The sequence below is a fragment of the Anolis carolinensis genome, unplaced genomic scaffold (genome assembly GCF_035594765.1).
Source record: "Anolis carolinensis isolate JA03-04 unplaced genomic scaffold, rAnoCar3.1.pri scaffold_7, whole genome shotgun sequence".
In the NCBI taxonomy this organism is placed as follows: Eukaryota; Metazoa; Chordata; class Lepidosauria; order Squamata; family Dactyloidae; genus Anolis; species Anolis carolinensis.
In genome coordinates, this window is record NW_026943818.1 from 24,865,877 (window position 1) to 24,880,680 (window position 14,804).

The following is a 14,804-nucleotide window of genomic DNA, read 5'->3' on the forward strand; positions in this document are numbered from 1 at the left end:
TAGAGAGCGCCATGAACATGCCCAAGAGTCCTGTCAATGTCCTCCACAGACACCATCCTGCCCCCCATCCCAGTGAAGGCTTTCATACGAGGAACATTTCATCCCAGATTTCATGTATTTCCTCCACCACAGACATCCCAGTTCTAGAGAGCTCTGTGAACATGTCCAAGAGCCCTGTCAATGTCCTCCACAAACACCATCCTGCCCACCACCCAAGTGAATGTTTTCATGCGGGGACAATTTTCTCCTAGATTTTATATGTTTCCTCCACCACAGACATCCCAGTGTTTCTTACTCTCTCCATTGGGGTGGAATTTGCATGACCCTGCCTATTGCCTCCCCCATGGCTGCTGACAAGGAAACATAGCCCAAACTTGCCTAAGGGTGCGGGTCGATATTGGTGGGGACTGTTGTAGGAGCATGCCTTCTTCTCTCCATGACAATACTGGCCTGTCTGCATTTGCCGGTTGAGAGAATTTGGCAGAAACGCCGGAGGAGTTTAGGATCTGGTGTGCGTCTTTTTGGCTGCCCTGGCAAGACGTGGCACGCACACAGGCCCGGACTCGGAGCTCAATTGTTGCTACCAATTAGCATTGGGTTCCTATACCTGCCATCTCATTTTCCTGCTTCTATGCAGGGGGTTGAACTGGATGGCCCACGAGGTCTCTTCCAACTCTATGATTCTATGAGGTGTGCTGGGCCCATAACCCATTTTGTTAGGATTTTCTGTGTTATAAAAACTCCCCAAAACAGTAGAGCATCCAAAATACAAAAACAGGATACTTATGGTCGAGCATTCAGCTCACAGCAAACACAGCGTGAAGTGCTATGTGGCTGTAAAGAATTTAGAGCTTAGGAGGCCCAGGATACTTATGGTTGAGCATTCAGCTCATAGCAAGCACAGCATGAGGTCTCTTCCAACGGTATGATTCTGTGATTCAGTCCAAAAAAAACTCCTGAGAAGGAGTCTTAAAACCATGTCCCCAGCATTAAAAGTTTGGAAAGCTCTGGCCTAGAGATTATCAAGTTCAGTTTGGTAGTCGGATAATATAGCATGACATTGGGTTTTTGCAAAACTCCCTGCACTGTTAGAACTACTTATGTGTGATTAACTTGAACTCATGCCCCCCCCCCCCCTTTGCCTTCACAACAACTCTGCGAGGTTGGTTCAACTGAGAGGGAACAGTTAGGCCAGGTGTACGTAGGAAACTTCACGGCTAGTTTCGATTCTCATCTCGGAATTTCTCCGGTCTTCATCCGACACGCTCAGGATTATGCCACATTTGTTCTGCTGACTTTTCAAAATCTTGCACGTCTTGGGCGTGCATGTTGAAACTAGTATATCAACAATGGCTTCCTATTTTTTTCTGCATGTCAATAGTGAAGCACAAGTGTGTGGTTAGACTAGCCTTGCTTTGCAAATATTTCAGTCAAGTCATAGAATCTGACCACCTAAACCCCGACGTGAATTCTCCCCAAACCTCTCCAGTATGTTCAGTTGCTGATCAATTCCTCTGTTTGCTGTGTGCCATAGAAAAGGGTTATGGGAGAGGCAGTGGGTGGGATCGTGCAAATTTCACACCAAAGGAGAGAGTGAGGAACACTGGGATGTTTGTGGTGGAGGAAAAACAAAATCTAGGATGAAATTGTCCCCGTGTGAAAGCCTTCACTTGGATGCTGGGCAGGATGGTGTTTGTGGAGGACATTGGACATGTTTATAGTGCTCACTATGACCTGCATTGTCTTTGGAGGGAGGGCTATTGGTGGCTCCTCATAGGTGGGGATCATAACTGTTTGTGGAAGTGGGAGCTTGTCTGTGGAAGTGGACACCCTGCCACATACACACATACATATTTCCACTTTTATTATGTGTTTATTATGTAAACAACCGGTTCAGGAAGGCTGAAGTCCTGTCACATGAATTCTGGAGGTGGCTGCTGTTTACTTTGCCAGTTGTAAACAGGCACATGGGCTGTAGTAATCTCAAGATGGAAGGCGTCCAGAGAAGGGTGACCAAGACGGTGTGGAAACTATGAATCCCTGTGACAAATGGCTTAGGGAGCTACGTATGTTTAGCTTGGGGAAGAGGAAGTTGTAGCCATGTGTAAATATTTGAAAGGTGGTCACATTGGTGGGCCGCAGGGGGTGAGTCTCTTCCAACTCTATGCATTTTTTCACAAGTGAAGCTTTCTTGCGGTGCTTTTCTGGTTTTTGTATTTATTTCCAGCCCTCCTAACCAATCTTCCGAAAGTTTGTGATGCTATTCCATCCAGAATATCAACAGGATCTGTGTTCAAAAATACTTTGCAAAAGGGAACTCCTTTGATCAGCGGGTTTGTGAATCAGGTTATAAATAGATAACACTGTTTTAGTGTTTTAGACAGAAAAGGGATAGCTCTCACCCATGCACACACATCTATTGAGTCTTTCTATTGGTGCCTGCCAGTCAGCTGGGTTGACCAGTAACACTAGTTTTTCTGCTTTTCAGTGTGGCGCGCTGAGCTGGGCGCCTCGCTCAACGTGATTTTGCAGAATGTATAACCTGTGTAAGAAATAAGTATTTTTAAAGAAAAATGCATTACGACGAGGATGTTTTAAGGTTGAGTAAAGTTGAGAGTTGTCGGTACCTCTTCCATACTTTCCCAAAGTATTGAAAAAGCTCTATATTGTGCTTTAAATCTGGCAGTGGTTGTAGGTGTTTTTTGCTGCCTTCAGGCAACAGATTCCCCAAATAAGCCCATTTGTCACAATGTCGCGAGTAATGCTGTGGCCTCGATAACATAGATTTTCTTGTCTGATCTTGGAAGTTAACTGGTTAATACTTGGGTGGAAGGCTTGTATTTGCTATAGGCTTGTATTTCACAAGCAAAACCATCTCTGGGTATTCCCTGCCCTATGGAATTCATGGCAATTTGATGGCTGACTTGAAGGCACACAAAACTGTATAGAATTTGGAATAACTCCCAGGATCATATATCCCGGCAGATGGTAGGATGTAAATACCGGGATGTGTTTGGCAGTCAGATCTGCATAGTCTTTTTCTTCCTCCTTTGGCTACAAATGCCCAGGAACTACCAGTTAAAAACCCTATTCCTTTGAAAAGGGCAGACCCCTTCTTTATTAGCTGGAGCATGAGAACCAAGTGCTCTGCCAAAAACAGCCGGCTCAGGGAGACTGAAGTCCTGTCACATGAAGACAGTCTCCAGCTAATGCAGCAGCAAAATATATCCCTGAACAGTGGGTTGATGTGAGTTTTCCGGGCTATATGGCCATGTTCCAGAAGCACTCTCCCCTGACGTAAAACACACTGACTGCAAAATGGAGTCCTGTGTCTGAACATGCTCAGTACAATCACATGTCTCTAACTCCTCCACACCAAAGAGATACAGTTAAACTGGCAAATCAATGTACAGGTTAGCAAATGCATACATTAAAAAATAAATAGTGAAAGGCTTGGGAGGTTGCTGTCCTGGTTTGTTGTGTGTTTTCCGGGCTGTATGGCCATGTTCCAGAAGCATTATCTCCTGACGTTTCGCTCACATCTATGGCAGGCATCCTCAGAGGTTGTGAGGTCTGTTGGAAACTAGGCAAGTGGGGTTTATATATCTGTGGAATATCTAGGGTGGGAGAAAGAATGTGAAACCATTCCTGACGTGAAACAATCAGGGCCAGCTAACACTCCCAACAAAGGATTCCCGCAGGCAAGAAGCAGAAAGGCCATTCAATGCTAATCAAGCTGATCAATTGCAACATTCACACTTGAGTTCTTTCTCCCACCCTGGGCATTATCCCACAGATATATAAACCCCACTTGTCAAGTTTCCAACAGACCTCACAACCTCTGAAGATGCCTGCCACAGATGTGGATGAAACGTCAGGAGAGAATGCTTCTGGAACATGGCCATACAGCCCGGAAAACTCACAGCGAGCCAGTGATTCTGGCCCTGAAAGCCTTCGACAACACAGTTGTGCTCTATCTTGTCTCCACTTCCTGTATCTGCAATATGTCTTATTATTGTATTATGATTGTATCATAGTATATTTATTGTTATTGTATGTGACCTCATTTGTTTTATGACTCGTTTTATCGTTGATTGACTTGTTTTATTGTTGTGTTTTTATATTATCTGTTGCCTGAGCTTGGCCCCATGTAAGCCACCCCGAATCCCTTCGGGGAGATGGAGCGGGGTATAAAAATAAAATTATTATAATTATTATAATAATACTGTTTTCTCTTGGTCTGTTTGCTATAGCCGACTGTGCTGGAGTCGAGGCATGGCACCCTGGCCTCAGCTCTGGCATTCGGCATTTGTTTGTTAGTTTGGCAAAGGTGAAAGGCTTCAGTGGCAGTCCCGTGTTGCTTGGTCCGGCGCCCACCCTCTCGGCTCTATTTATAACCCACTTTAAACCTGCCACAGTGCTCTCTCTCACAGCCGAAGGGGAAGGAAAAGCAGCCCACTTTCCCGGACCGTTCTCCAGGGCAACGCAAAAGAAAAGCCCCGGTTTCTGGTGACCCTCTCTCCTGGCATCGCACAACAGAGGAGCTTGCTGGCATCTTGTTTTGTGTTGGTGGAGAAACGAAGGCTGCTTTTGGGAACCCTGCGGGAATGCCAGGCCTCTTTGGATGTTGCTGACCTTTCTCGCTGCTTTGCTTTCCTGCGTTGTTAAAGGAGAAAAAGCACCTGTGCCGACGTTTACTAAAGTAGGGTATATGTTTCTGTGATGTGTGAACTTATCACAGCCTGGATGTTTGTGAAGACTCTAGGGAAACAAAGGAAAGCCATTTTGGATTGTGAAGATTTTGAAAGTGTTGGTTGTACCATTGCGGTCCAGGATGGGAAGCCTCGTAATCAGAAGCGGCACTGAGGCAGAGAGATAAACTTCTGTTTGCCCGCCTCTCTCTTGGCGCTGAACCAGGCACAGGTACCTCAACAGTGCCCCTATGGGATTGGCGCATCCTGCAAATGCGTATCTCGCTTATAACTTGAGCCGCCTCTGATTATCATCATCATCTCTGGATGATAATAATAACAACAATAATAATAATACTTTCTCTCAGCGCTGAACCAGGCGTGCCTCTATGGGATTGGCGCCTCCCGCAAATGCGTATCTCGCTTATAACTTGAGCCACCCCTGATTATCATCATCATCTCTGGATGATAATAATAACAACAATAATAATAATACTTTCTCTCAGCGCTGAACCAGGCGTGCCCCTATGGGATTGGCGTCTCCCGCAAATGCGTATCTCGCTTATAACTTGAGCCGCCCCTGATTATCATCATCATCTCTGGATGATAATAATAACAACAATAATAATAATACTTTCTCTCAGCGCTGAACCAGGCGTGCCTCTATGGGATTGGCGCCTCCCGCAAATGCGTATCTCGCTTATAACTTGAGCCACCCCTGATTATCATCATCATCTCTGGATGATAATAATAACAATAATAATAATAATACTTTGAGCGCTGAACTGGGCGTGCCTCTATGGGATTGTTGCCTCCCACAAATGCGTATCTCGCTTATAGCTTAAGCCGCCCCTTCTCGTAATGCATCCTCTGTGATGGGAGGTTATGGGGAACGCTCTTTTTGCCGGTTGCTGCCCATGCATTGCCCATGAAGATTCATCAGATGAGAGGTCACCGCTCTTGCTGAGAGATCCCGAAATCCAAGACAAAATGGAAATCCCTACAGCCATGTCTTTGCACACTGAATGTAGCCGTTCGTCGTGCAAATACTCCCAAAGTGGAGGAAAATCAGACGGGCACTCGATGGAGGAGAATCAGAGTCAACTCCCCGACATAGTTTCTGATAGCTGTCAGATCTTGGCCGCACCAAAGTTGTATGTTCCTGAATCACTCCCCGTGCAAGACTCTACAAATTCTCACTCGGATCAAGCTTTCCACGATTGCAAGGATCCCAGCTTTCAAGCAAAGCAGGACAGAGAGAGGACAGAACCAAGCAATGAAGCAGAGGTTAGAAGTCGTGGGATGTCTGTTCAGAGTTGGCCCCATGGCCGAGAAAGCACAATGGTGGAAAAGGCTAAGCGCCGTGAAACCGTTTCCACGGATCCTGTGGTAGCTGCATGTGGCTGTGTCTTTCAGCCCGATTCCTTGGGCAGGAGTATGATCTTGGACAGGCACCGGAGTTCGCCTGGAAAGAAGATCCTTATTGTTCCAGAAACCGTTTCATGCCCCATGAAAGAAGGCATGGAAGGAAAAAATTCTTGTTTTACGAGTGGCACAGGTGGGAAAATTCACAATTGCAAATGGGGGAGCGCTTTTGAAAATGATACGTGGCAGGATCACAAAGTCGTCAGGTTGTTTGGCTGAAAGTGGGCCACAGCAACCTTGGATGAACTTGGCATCATCGTAATTACCGGGGGTGTCGGTGGCAATAGCATCAATATTTAAATATCCAAGGCATTCATATAGGAATGTAGATTTTGAAGCTAAAATAGTTTTTAACTACCCTGTTTCCCTGAAAATAAGACAGTGTCTTATATTAATCTTTGCTCCCAAAGATGTGCTAGGTCTTATTTTCAGGGGATGTCTTATTTTTCCATGAAGAAGAGTTCACATTTATTGTTGAACAAAAATTGAACATTTATTGTATACTGTACAGTAGTTGTCATCACAAACCAGCATAACCAGACAAACTGTGAGTTCTATCAAGAATTTCTGGTTAATACCATTATTTCCATGTACAACAATGTACATTTATCAATCCAATGCTTTGGTGTTCGTTCCGTGGGCATGCTTCCAACAAAAACTTTGCTAGGTCTTATTTTCAGGGGAGGCCTTATATTTAGCAATTCAGCAAAACCTCTACTAGGTCTTATTTTCTGGGGATGTCTTATTTTCAGGGAAACAGGGTAGCTGTGCCCGGCCACGCGTTGCTGTGGCGAAGCATGGTGGTATGGGAAATAAAGTATTGAGGAATTGGTGGTAGTTAAGGTCAAGGGTAAAGGTTTTCTTCTGGCATTAAGTCCAGTTGTGTCCGACTGCACACTGAAGTGGATTATATGGCAGTGTGGAGTCAAGATAATCCAGTTCAAAGCAGATAATATAAGATTATAAATGGGTTACATAGCTGTGTGAAAGGGCCTTGTCTACACTGCCATATAATCCAGTTCAAATCTGATAATCTGTATTTTATAGGCAGTGTGGAAGAGGCCTAAGTGTGGTCTAACTCTGCCTGTCCCCTGGGCTGAGTGGGTTGCTAGGAGACCAAGTGGGTGGAGCTTAGCCTTTTAACTGGCAGCAATTGGATAAAAACAATTATTTCTCTCCCTCTAATTAGGACTTTATTTTTCTTTTCTTTTTGTTGTATGAACGTAGAGGCATGGATGAGGGGTCCTAGGCTGTTTTGTCCTAGGCCGGAATTTCATTACCCTTTTATATATATAGATGTGTTGTTGAAGGCTTTCATGGCCGGAATTGCTGGATTTCTGTGAGTCTTCCGGGCTATATTTATTTATTTAAAACATTTATATTCCAGCCTTCTCACTCAGAGTGGAGCACAATATATATATGGCAAGCATTCCACGCCGGGACATAAAATAATTATAAATATACACAAACATTAAAAAGATTAAACATTAAAATCAATTACTGTATATACTCGAGTATAAGCCTAATTTTTCAGCCCTTTTTTTAGGACTAAAAAAGCCCCCCTCGGCTTATACTCGCGTGAGGATCCTGGTTGGCTTATATTTGGGTCAGCTTATACTCGAGACTACAGTAGAGTCTCACTTATCCAAGCTAAACAGGCCGGCAGAAGCTTGGATAAGCGAATATCTTGGATAATAAGGAGGGATTAAGAAAAAGCCTATTAAACATCAAATTAGGTTATGATTTTACAAATTAAGCACCAAAACATCATGTTATACAACAAATTTGACAGAAAAAGTAGTTCAATACGCAGTATTGCTATGTAGTAATTACTGTATTTACGAATTTAGCACCAAAATATCACGATGTATTGAAAACATTGACTACAAAAATGCGTTGGATAATCCAGAACGTTGGATAAGCGAGTCTTGGATAAGCGAGACTCTACTGTACTTTAAAATCAGCTCTTTAAACCAACTCAGGACACCATGCTGGCCATGATCCAGAAGCATTCTCTCCTGGTGTTTCGCCTGCATCTATGGCAGCCACCCTCTGAGGTTGTGAGGTCTGTTGGAAACTAGGCAAGTGGGGTTTATATATCTGTGGAATAGTGTCCAATGTGGGAGAAATAACTTATCTGTTGGAGGCCAGTGTGAATGTTTTAATTAATCACCTCGATTGGCATTAATGGCCTTGCAAGGTTCATTCCTGCCTGGGGGAATCCTTTGTTCTGAGGCATTAGCTACCCCTGATTGATTCATGTCCGGAATTCCTCTGTTTTATTTACTGTCCTGATTTGAGAGTTTAAAAAAAAACTGGTAGCCAAATTTTGTTTATTTTCATGGTTTCCTCCTTTCTATTGAAATTGTCCCCATTCTTTCAATGGCTTCTCTGTGCCGTCTGACATGGTGGTTGTTAGAGGGGTCCAGCATTTCTGTGTACTCAAATAATATGTTGTGTCCAAGTTGGTTCATCAGGTGCTCCGCTATGGCTGACTTCTGTGGTTGATTTAATCTGCAGTGCCTTTCGTGTTGCTTGATTCGTGTTTGGATGTTTCAATGTCTTGCAGAGAGACAACCACATCTAAATATATATAATTTGCTTTTACACCCCCTACTCTTTTACCGTGTATACTCTCTGGCGATATGGGTTAATGTTTAGTGTCTCAGATTGCATCACACGGCCTATAGTTTGGTGTGTCATTCCAGTGCCTTTTCTTGGCTGCAAACAATAGAAAAGCAGAGCTTGGGTAGATAAAACTCTGTGTTCAAGTGATAGGCCTTGGAGCCTGTTTCTGGCAAGTCCAAAATACCTGGAGGCCCAAAGGTTGGGAACCACTGGTGTAAGTGAATTATTATTTTTATTTATTTATTTATTTACAGTATTTATATCCCACCCTTATTTCTCACCCCGAAGGGGACTCGGGGCGGATCACAATGCACATATACATGGCAAACATTCAATGCCATTAGACGTACGACATATATAGACAGATACAGAGGCAATTTATCATTTTCCAGCTTCATGAGGGTATGCTCGATTCCAGCCACAGGGGGAGCTCCCGCTTCACCGTCCACTTGTGACACCGAGTCCTTGATGGAGTACTTCCTCATTCTTCTGCACGCTGCTGGAAAGTTTTGTTTTATGGTGTCGTAAATTAGTTAAATTAGCCTCCCCACATAAAGCGATCCCTAAATTTCCTACTTGACAGATGCAACTATCTTTTGGGTTGCTTAGGTAAACAACGAGCTGGGGCTATTTAATGGTCGGTGGCTATTTAATGGTCAGTCACTCAATCCAACCCGAGCTTTGAACTCATGGCCTCTCGGTTAATAGTGATTTATTGCAGCTGGCCACTAACCATATTATTATTATTATTATTATTATTATTATTATTATTATTGACACAAAGACACAGCAAATGAGATGTGTCTTCCCAAGTGTTTAGGACTGTGTGATGTATTATTATTATTATTATTATTATTATTATTATTATTATTATTATTAACTTTATTTCTAGCCCGTCTTTCTCCCCATAGGGACACAAGGAGGCTGACAATATTATTATTATTATTATTATTATTATTATTATTATTATTATTATTACTATTACTATTATTATTATTATTATTGACACAAAGACATAGTATGACACAACAAACGAGATCTATATACTGGATTTTGTATCACAAAATCACAAGTCAAATGCTTCCCAAGTGTTTAGGACTGTCCCCTTCGGGGTGAGTAGGGCGGAATATAAATACTGTAAATAAATAAATAAATAAATAAATAAATGTATCTTCATTATTATTATTATTATTATTATTGACACAAAGGCATAGTATGACACAGCAAATGTGATATATATGCTGGATTTCGTATCACAAAATCACAAGTCGAACACTTCCCAAGTGTTTAGGACTGTGTGATGTTGTATTATTATTATTATTATCTTTATTTCTAGTCCATCTTTCTCCCCATAGGGACACAAGGAGGCTGACAATATTATTATTATTATTATTATTATTATTGACACAACTACGTTATATGACACAGCAAACAGGATAGATATGCTGGGTTTCGTTTCACAAAATCACATTATTATTATTAATAATAATAATATTATATTAATAATATTATATTATTATTATTATTAATTGACACAAAGACATAGTATGACACAGCAAACAAGATGTATATGCTGGATTTAGTATCACAAAAACACAAGTCGAATACTTTATTTATAACCCACTTCTATCTCCCTGAGGGGACTCAGAGCGGTTCACATGGGGACCAAGCCTGATCAACAGATAAAACAATACGACAACAGCATATATAATTAAAACAATAACAGTAAAATAATATTCAGAAAATACGTAGTGAGCATTATGACTAAACTGTGGGGCTATTGAGAAATTGCAGGAAAGGCAGGCATGTGCAAAGTGAACACCCCAGCCACACACATACATACATATTTTCACTTTTATTATGTGTATAGATACATAAGTATATATATATAGCAATTCAGCAAGCGAGACCCAAATTATTTTGTTGGTATATCAAGCAGCATTAATTTATTGGTGTATCATTTAATAATATAATAATAAAATTTTATTTATATACCGTCCTATCTCCTCAGGGGACTCAGGGCGGTTTCCAGCATGACAAATACAATACAATACACATAATAAAAACAGAAATAATACAAGTAATAAACATAAATTAGTATTATAATATATAATATTAATATTATGCTATACTAATAATAGAATATAGTGTGTGTGTGTATATATACTGTACATATAATATTGATAGTAATATTATAATGTAATACAATATAATAATAATGCATTATTCTAATTGTATATTACATATAATAAGAATAATAATAAACTTTATTTATACCCCTCCACCAGCTCCCCTAAGGGGCTTGGGCCGGCTCACAAAAGCACTCAATAGTGCAAACACACAAAAATATAACAAATGCAGAACAATGATACAATAGCAATAACAGATAATATATACCTATATTTTTATCTTATTTTATTTTAGTGATGGTATTGTTTTAATTGATTGTTTGATTTTATGTCTGTTGGACTTTCTTTTGGGAGATGAGTCCCTTTGGGGAGATGGTGGCGGGGTATAAAAATAAAGTTATTATTATTATTATTATTATTATTACTAATATTATTATTTACCAAGGTTAAAGAGGGCTTTTCATGAACAGGAGCTGTACACAAATAAAATCTTCAAGCATTTAAAACTCATTCTTTGTACTGCTCTTCTAGGTTGATAGGAACTTTTTTTAAAGGGTGCTGTTTGGCATAATATGTATGTAATATTAATAATAATAATAATAATAATAATAATAATAATAATTTTATTTTTATACCCCGCCCTATCTTCCCAAAGGGACTCGGGGCGTCTTACATGGGGCCAAGCCCAGACATCAGACAATATAAAAACATAGCAATAAAACAAGTCAATCAACAATAAACAAATCATAAAACAAATAAGGTTGCATGCAATAAATATACTGATAAAATCCTGGGTTGGCTCCAAAAAGAACTAATTACTAATAATATTGCAGCATAGTGGTATAGTACAATGTAGTAATACATAATGCTTACATTGTGCTATACCAATAATATAATATACCCCCACCAATGAAGTTGACTGAATTGTACTTGGTGGTTGATTGATTTACTGCTGTATTAACTCTTGTTTTATTGTCTTACTGTGTTTTTTTGTATATTGTTCAATGTATTTATGCTGTTTTTGTAAATAGTGCTAGTTGGGTCTTGCCCCGTGTGAGCCGCCCCGAGTCCCCATAAGGAGATGGTGGCGGGGTATAAATAAAGTATTATTATTATTATTATTACCCTTCTGACTGGCAGCCAGGGAGAGAACAGCTCTTCCTCGTCCTCTGTAATTTGGACTTTATTTTTCTATGTTTTTTATTGAAAGACATAGATTGGATGACTATGTCTTTTGTGGCCAAATTTGGTGTGATTTGGTTCAGGGGTTTTGTTGTTTACTCCATGGGAAAAACGCACATTACTATTTTTTATATATAGAGTGTATGTACCTATAACTTGTAAGCTGCCCTAAGTCCCCTTCGGGGTGAGAAGGGAGAGATATAAATGTTGCTAATAAATAAATATACAACATACGATCCAACAATGAAAAAATAATCCAACAATACTCCATTTACGGGCCAGTTATGGTAATCCAGATTTAGGTTGAGGATAAAAATGTGATAATAAACATGTCTGGGGAGTGAGTCAGAAAACATCTCTGGTCATCTGCAAATCTCTGGCTCTGCCAGTGCAACTGGATCGACCAGCCAGGCGTTGCCGCTTCGCTGGGGGATTTGGGGGGGATTTGTAGTCCCCAAAAGTAACTTTCCCAGGCACAACTTGGGAGCGGCCTCTGTCTTCTCTTCCAGTCGCAGGTTCACACCGTTTGTGCAATCCACTGGATTAGAGCCTCAGGGTACCCTGCCCACACCCATTTTGCAGTGGTTTTGATTAGAGAGGGCTCTCCAAAACCTAAAATAAATAAATGCTGGTATTATATACATAGATACATACATGCACCCTCTTTTCTTTCACCTTTAGATGCCTCTTTTCCTATCCCAAGATGTACCAACCCCTCTGCCCCTGGCAAAACAGGGAAAGGGTGTTGTATGTTGGGCAGAAACGGGGCGGGAGCACACCTATTTCTAGTAACTTGGAGAGGGAAAAATTGAATTTGTGTGGGTTGGGAGAGTATTTATTTATTTATTTATTTCTGGTATTTCTACCCCGCCCTTCTCCCCTGGAGGACTCAGGGCGGCTTACAAATTGACAACACAGTGCCATCACATCAACAATCTATATATATAAAAGAGTGATGGCATCAGGGCAGCGGACAAAACTACAGGCCCCCCAACCCCGAAATTTGACAACACAACCCATCATCCACGGCTCTAGGTTGATACAACAAAAAGAAAAGAAAAAGTCTTAATTAGAGGGAGAGGAATAATTGTTTTTATCCAGTTCCTGCCAGTTACAAGGCTAAGTTCCGCCCACTTGGTCTCCTAGCAACCTACTCAGCCCAGGGGACAGGCACAAGAGTTTGAGAGACCCCTAAGGGCCATCCAGCCCAACCCTTTCTACTATGCAGCAGGACACAATCCAAGCATTCACAACACATGGACAACGTATAAATACTATAAAATACTACATAGGGACATAGACCCCCCTCTACCCTCACCACTTTCACAGTACACAAACAACCAAATGCATATTAAACATAAAGACAACCATACAACAAACATTCAATACCACCACTACCTCAACAATTTCTCACCAACACCACCAGACAACACCAGAGCAACGCGTGGCCGGGCACAGCTAGTACAATACAAAGGGCATTAAAAACTTTCCAGGGAAAGTAAATAGAACTCCCACAAATCCTGTGTTGTTGTTGGTACCGTCGTTGTCCCGTGTCCATCCCCACTTGTATGGAAAGGAAGGAGCCCTCGGTGGCGCAGCGGGTTAAACCACTGAGCTGCTCAACTTGTTGACCGAAAGGTCAGCGGTTCAAATCCGGGGAGTGGGGTGAGTTCCCACTGTTAGCCCCAGCTTCTGCCAACCTAGCAGTTGGAAAATATGCAAATGTGAGTAGATCAACAAGTACCGCTCCGGCAGGAATGTAACAGCACTCCATGCAGTCATGTGCTAAAGCTGTTTCTCTTTCTTATTTCCAGAGGATCGCTCGTCTAACTTCGCCTTGATGAACGGCGATGGCTTGCACGAGAACCACAAGGAGGAGGCCAAGCAGAACGGCCACGAAGAGCCGGATCATGCCGATGACGGGAACGACCAAGAGGTCATTGTCATCCAAGACACTGGTTTCACGGTCAAGGTCCATGCACCGGCAGTGGAACCATTTCCCTTGCAGGTGAGTGCCACCGTTATGCCTCGAGGCTCCCTTCACGCAGAGGGTTGCTTGCCGTCTTGCGTTCTGGAGGAACTTGGAAGCCCTAGAAAGCCAATGTCAAGACAATAACAACATTGAGCCCCACCATGTTCCATGCTGTCATCGGCCCTGCACATGGTGTCCTGTCATAAAGTTGCACCTTCGGACAACTGCGGGCAACTTGTGGCTCTCCGTACATTGCAAGATGGGAACTACAGCTCCCATCTAACTCAATTGTCATACAGCCCTTGTTTAGTGGAACTGCTACAGCCAGTATTACCGTGTTTCCCCGAAAATAAGACAGTGTCTTATATTAGTTTTTGCTCCCAAAGATGCTCTAGGTCTTATTTTCAGGGGATGTCTTATTATTCCATGAAGAAGAATTCACATTTATTGTTGAACAATATTTGTACAGTAGTTGTCATCATAAACCAGCATAACCAGACAAACTGTAAATCCTATCAAGAATTTCTTGTTACTACCAATATTTCCATGTAAAACACTCTATGATACGTACATTTACCAATCCTGCATGCTCTGGTGTTCTATTTGGCGGGCATGCTTACAAACGAAAACTTTGCTAGGTCTTACTTTCGGGGGAGGCCTTATATTTAGCAATTCAGCAAAACCTCTACTAGGTCTTATTTTCTGGGGATGTTTTATTTTAGGGGAAACAGGGTACTAACGGGAAATTGGAGTCCAACAATATCTGGGGACCTCTCA

At 41.7% G+C, this 14,804-nt stretch overlaps 1 protein-coding gene across 3 annotated transcripts in view; it reads left to right on the forward strand.

The window, feature by feature from the left end:
• cluh (clustered mitochondria homolog) overlaps nucleotides 1-14,804 on the forward strand; it is an 83,414-nt gene that overhangs the window by 19,324 nt on the left and 49,286 nt on the right. For 2 of the 3 annotated variants that reach the window (XM_008122650.3, XM_008122649.3), the window contains exon 2: nucleotides 13,870-14,063. In XM_008122650.3, the coding sequence (XP_008120857.2) occupies nucleotides 13,896-14,063 (168 nt within the window). In that variant the 5' untranslated portion in view covers nucleotides 13,870-13,895. Of the gene's footprint in view, nucleotides 1-5,222; nucleotides 6,211-13,869; nucleotides 14,064-14,804 lie in introns of those variants that run through there. The other variant, XM_008122648.3, reaches the window with a different exon arrangement.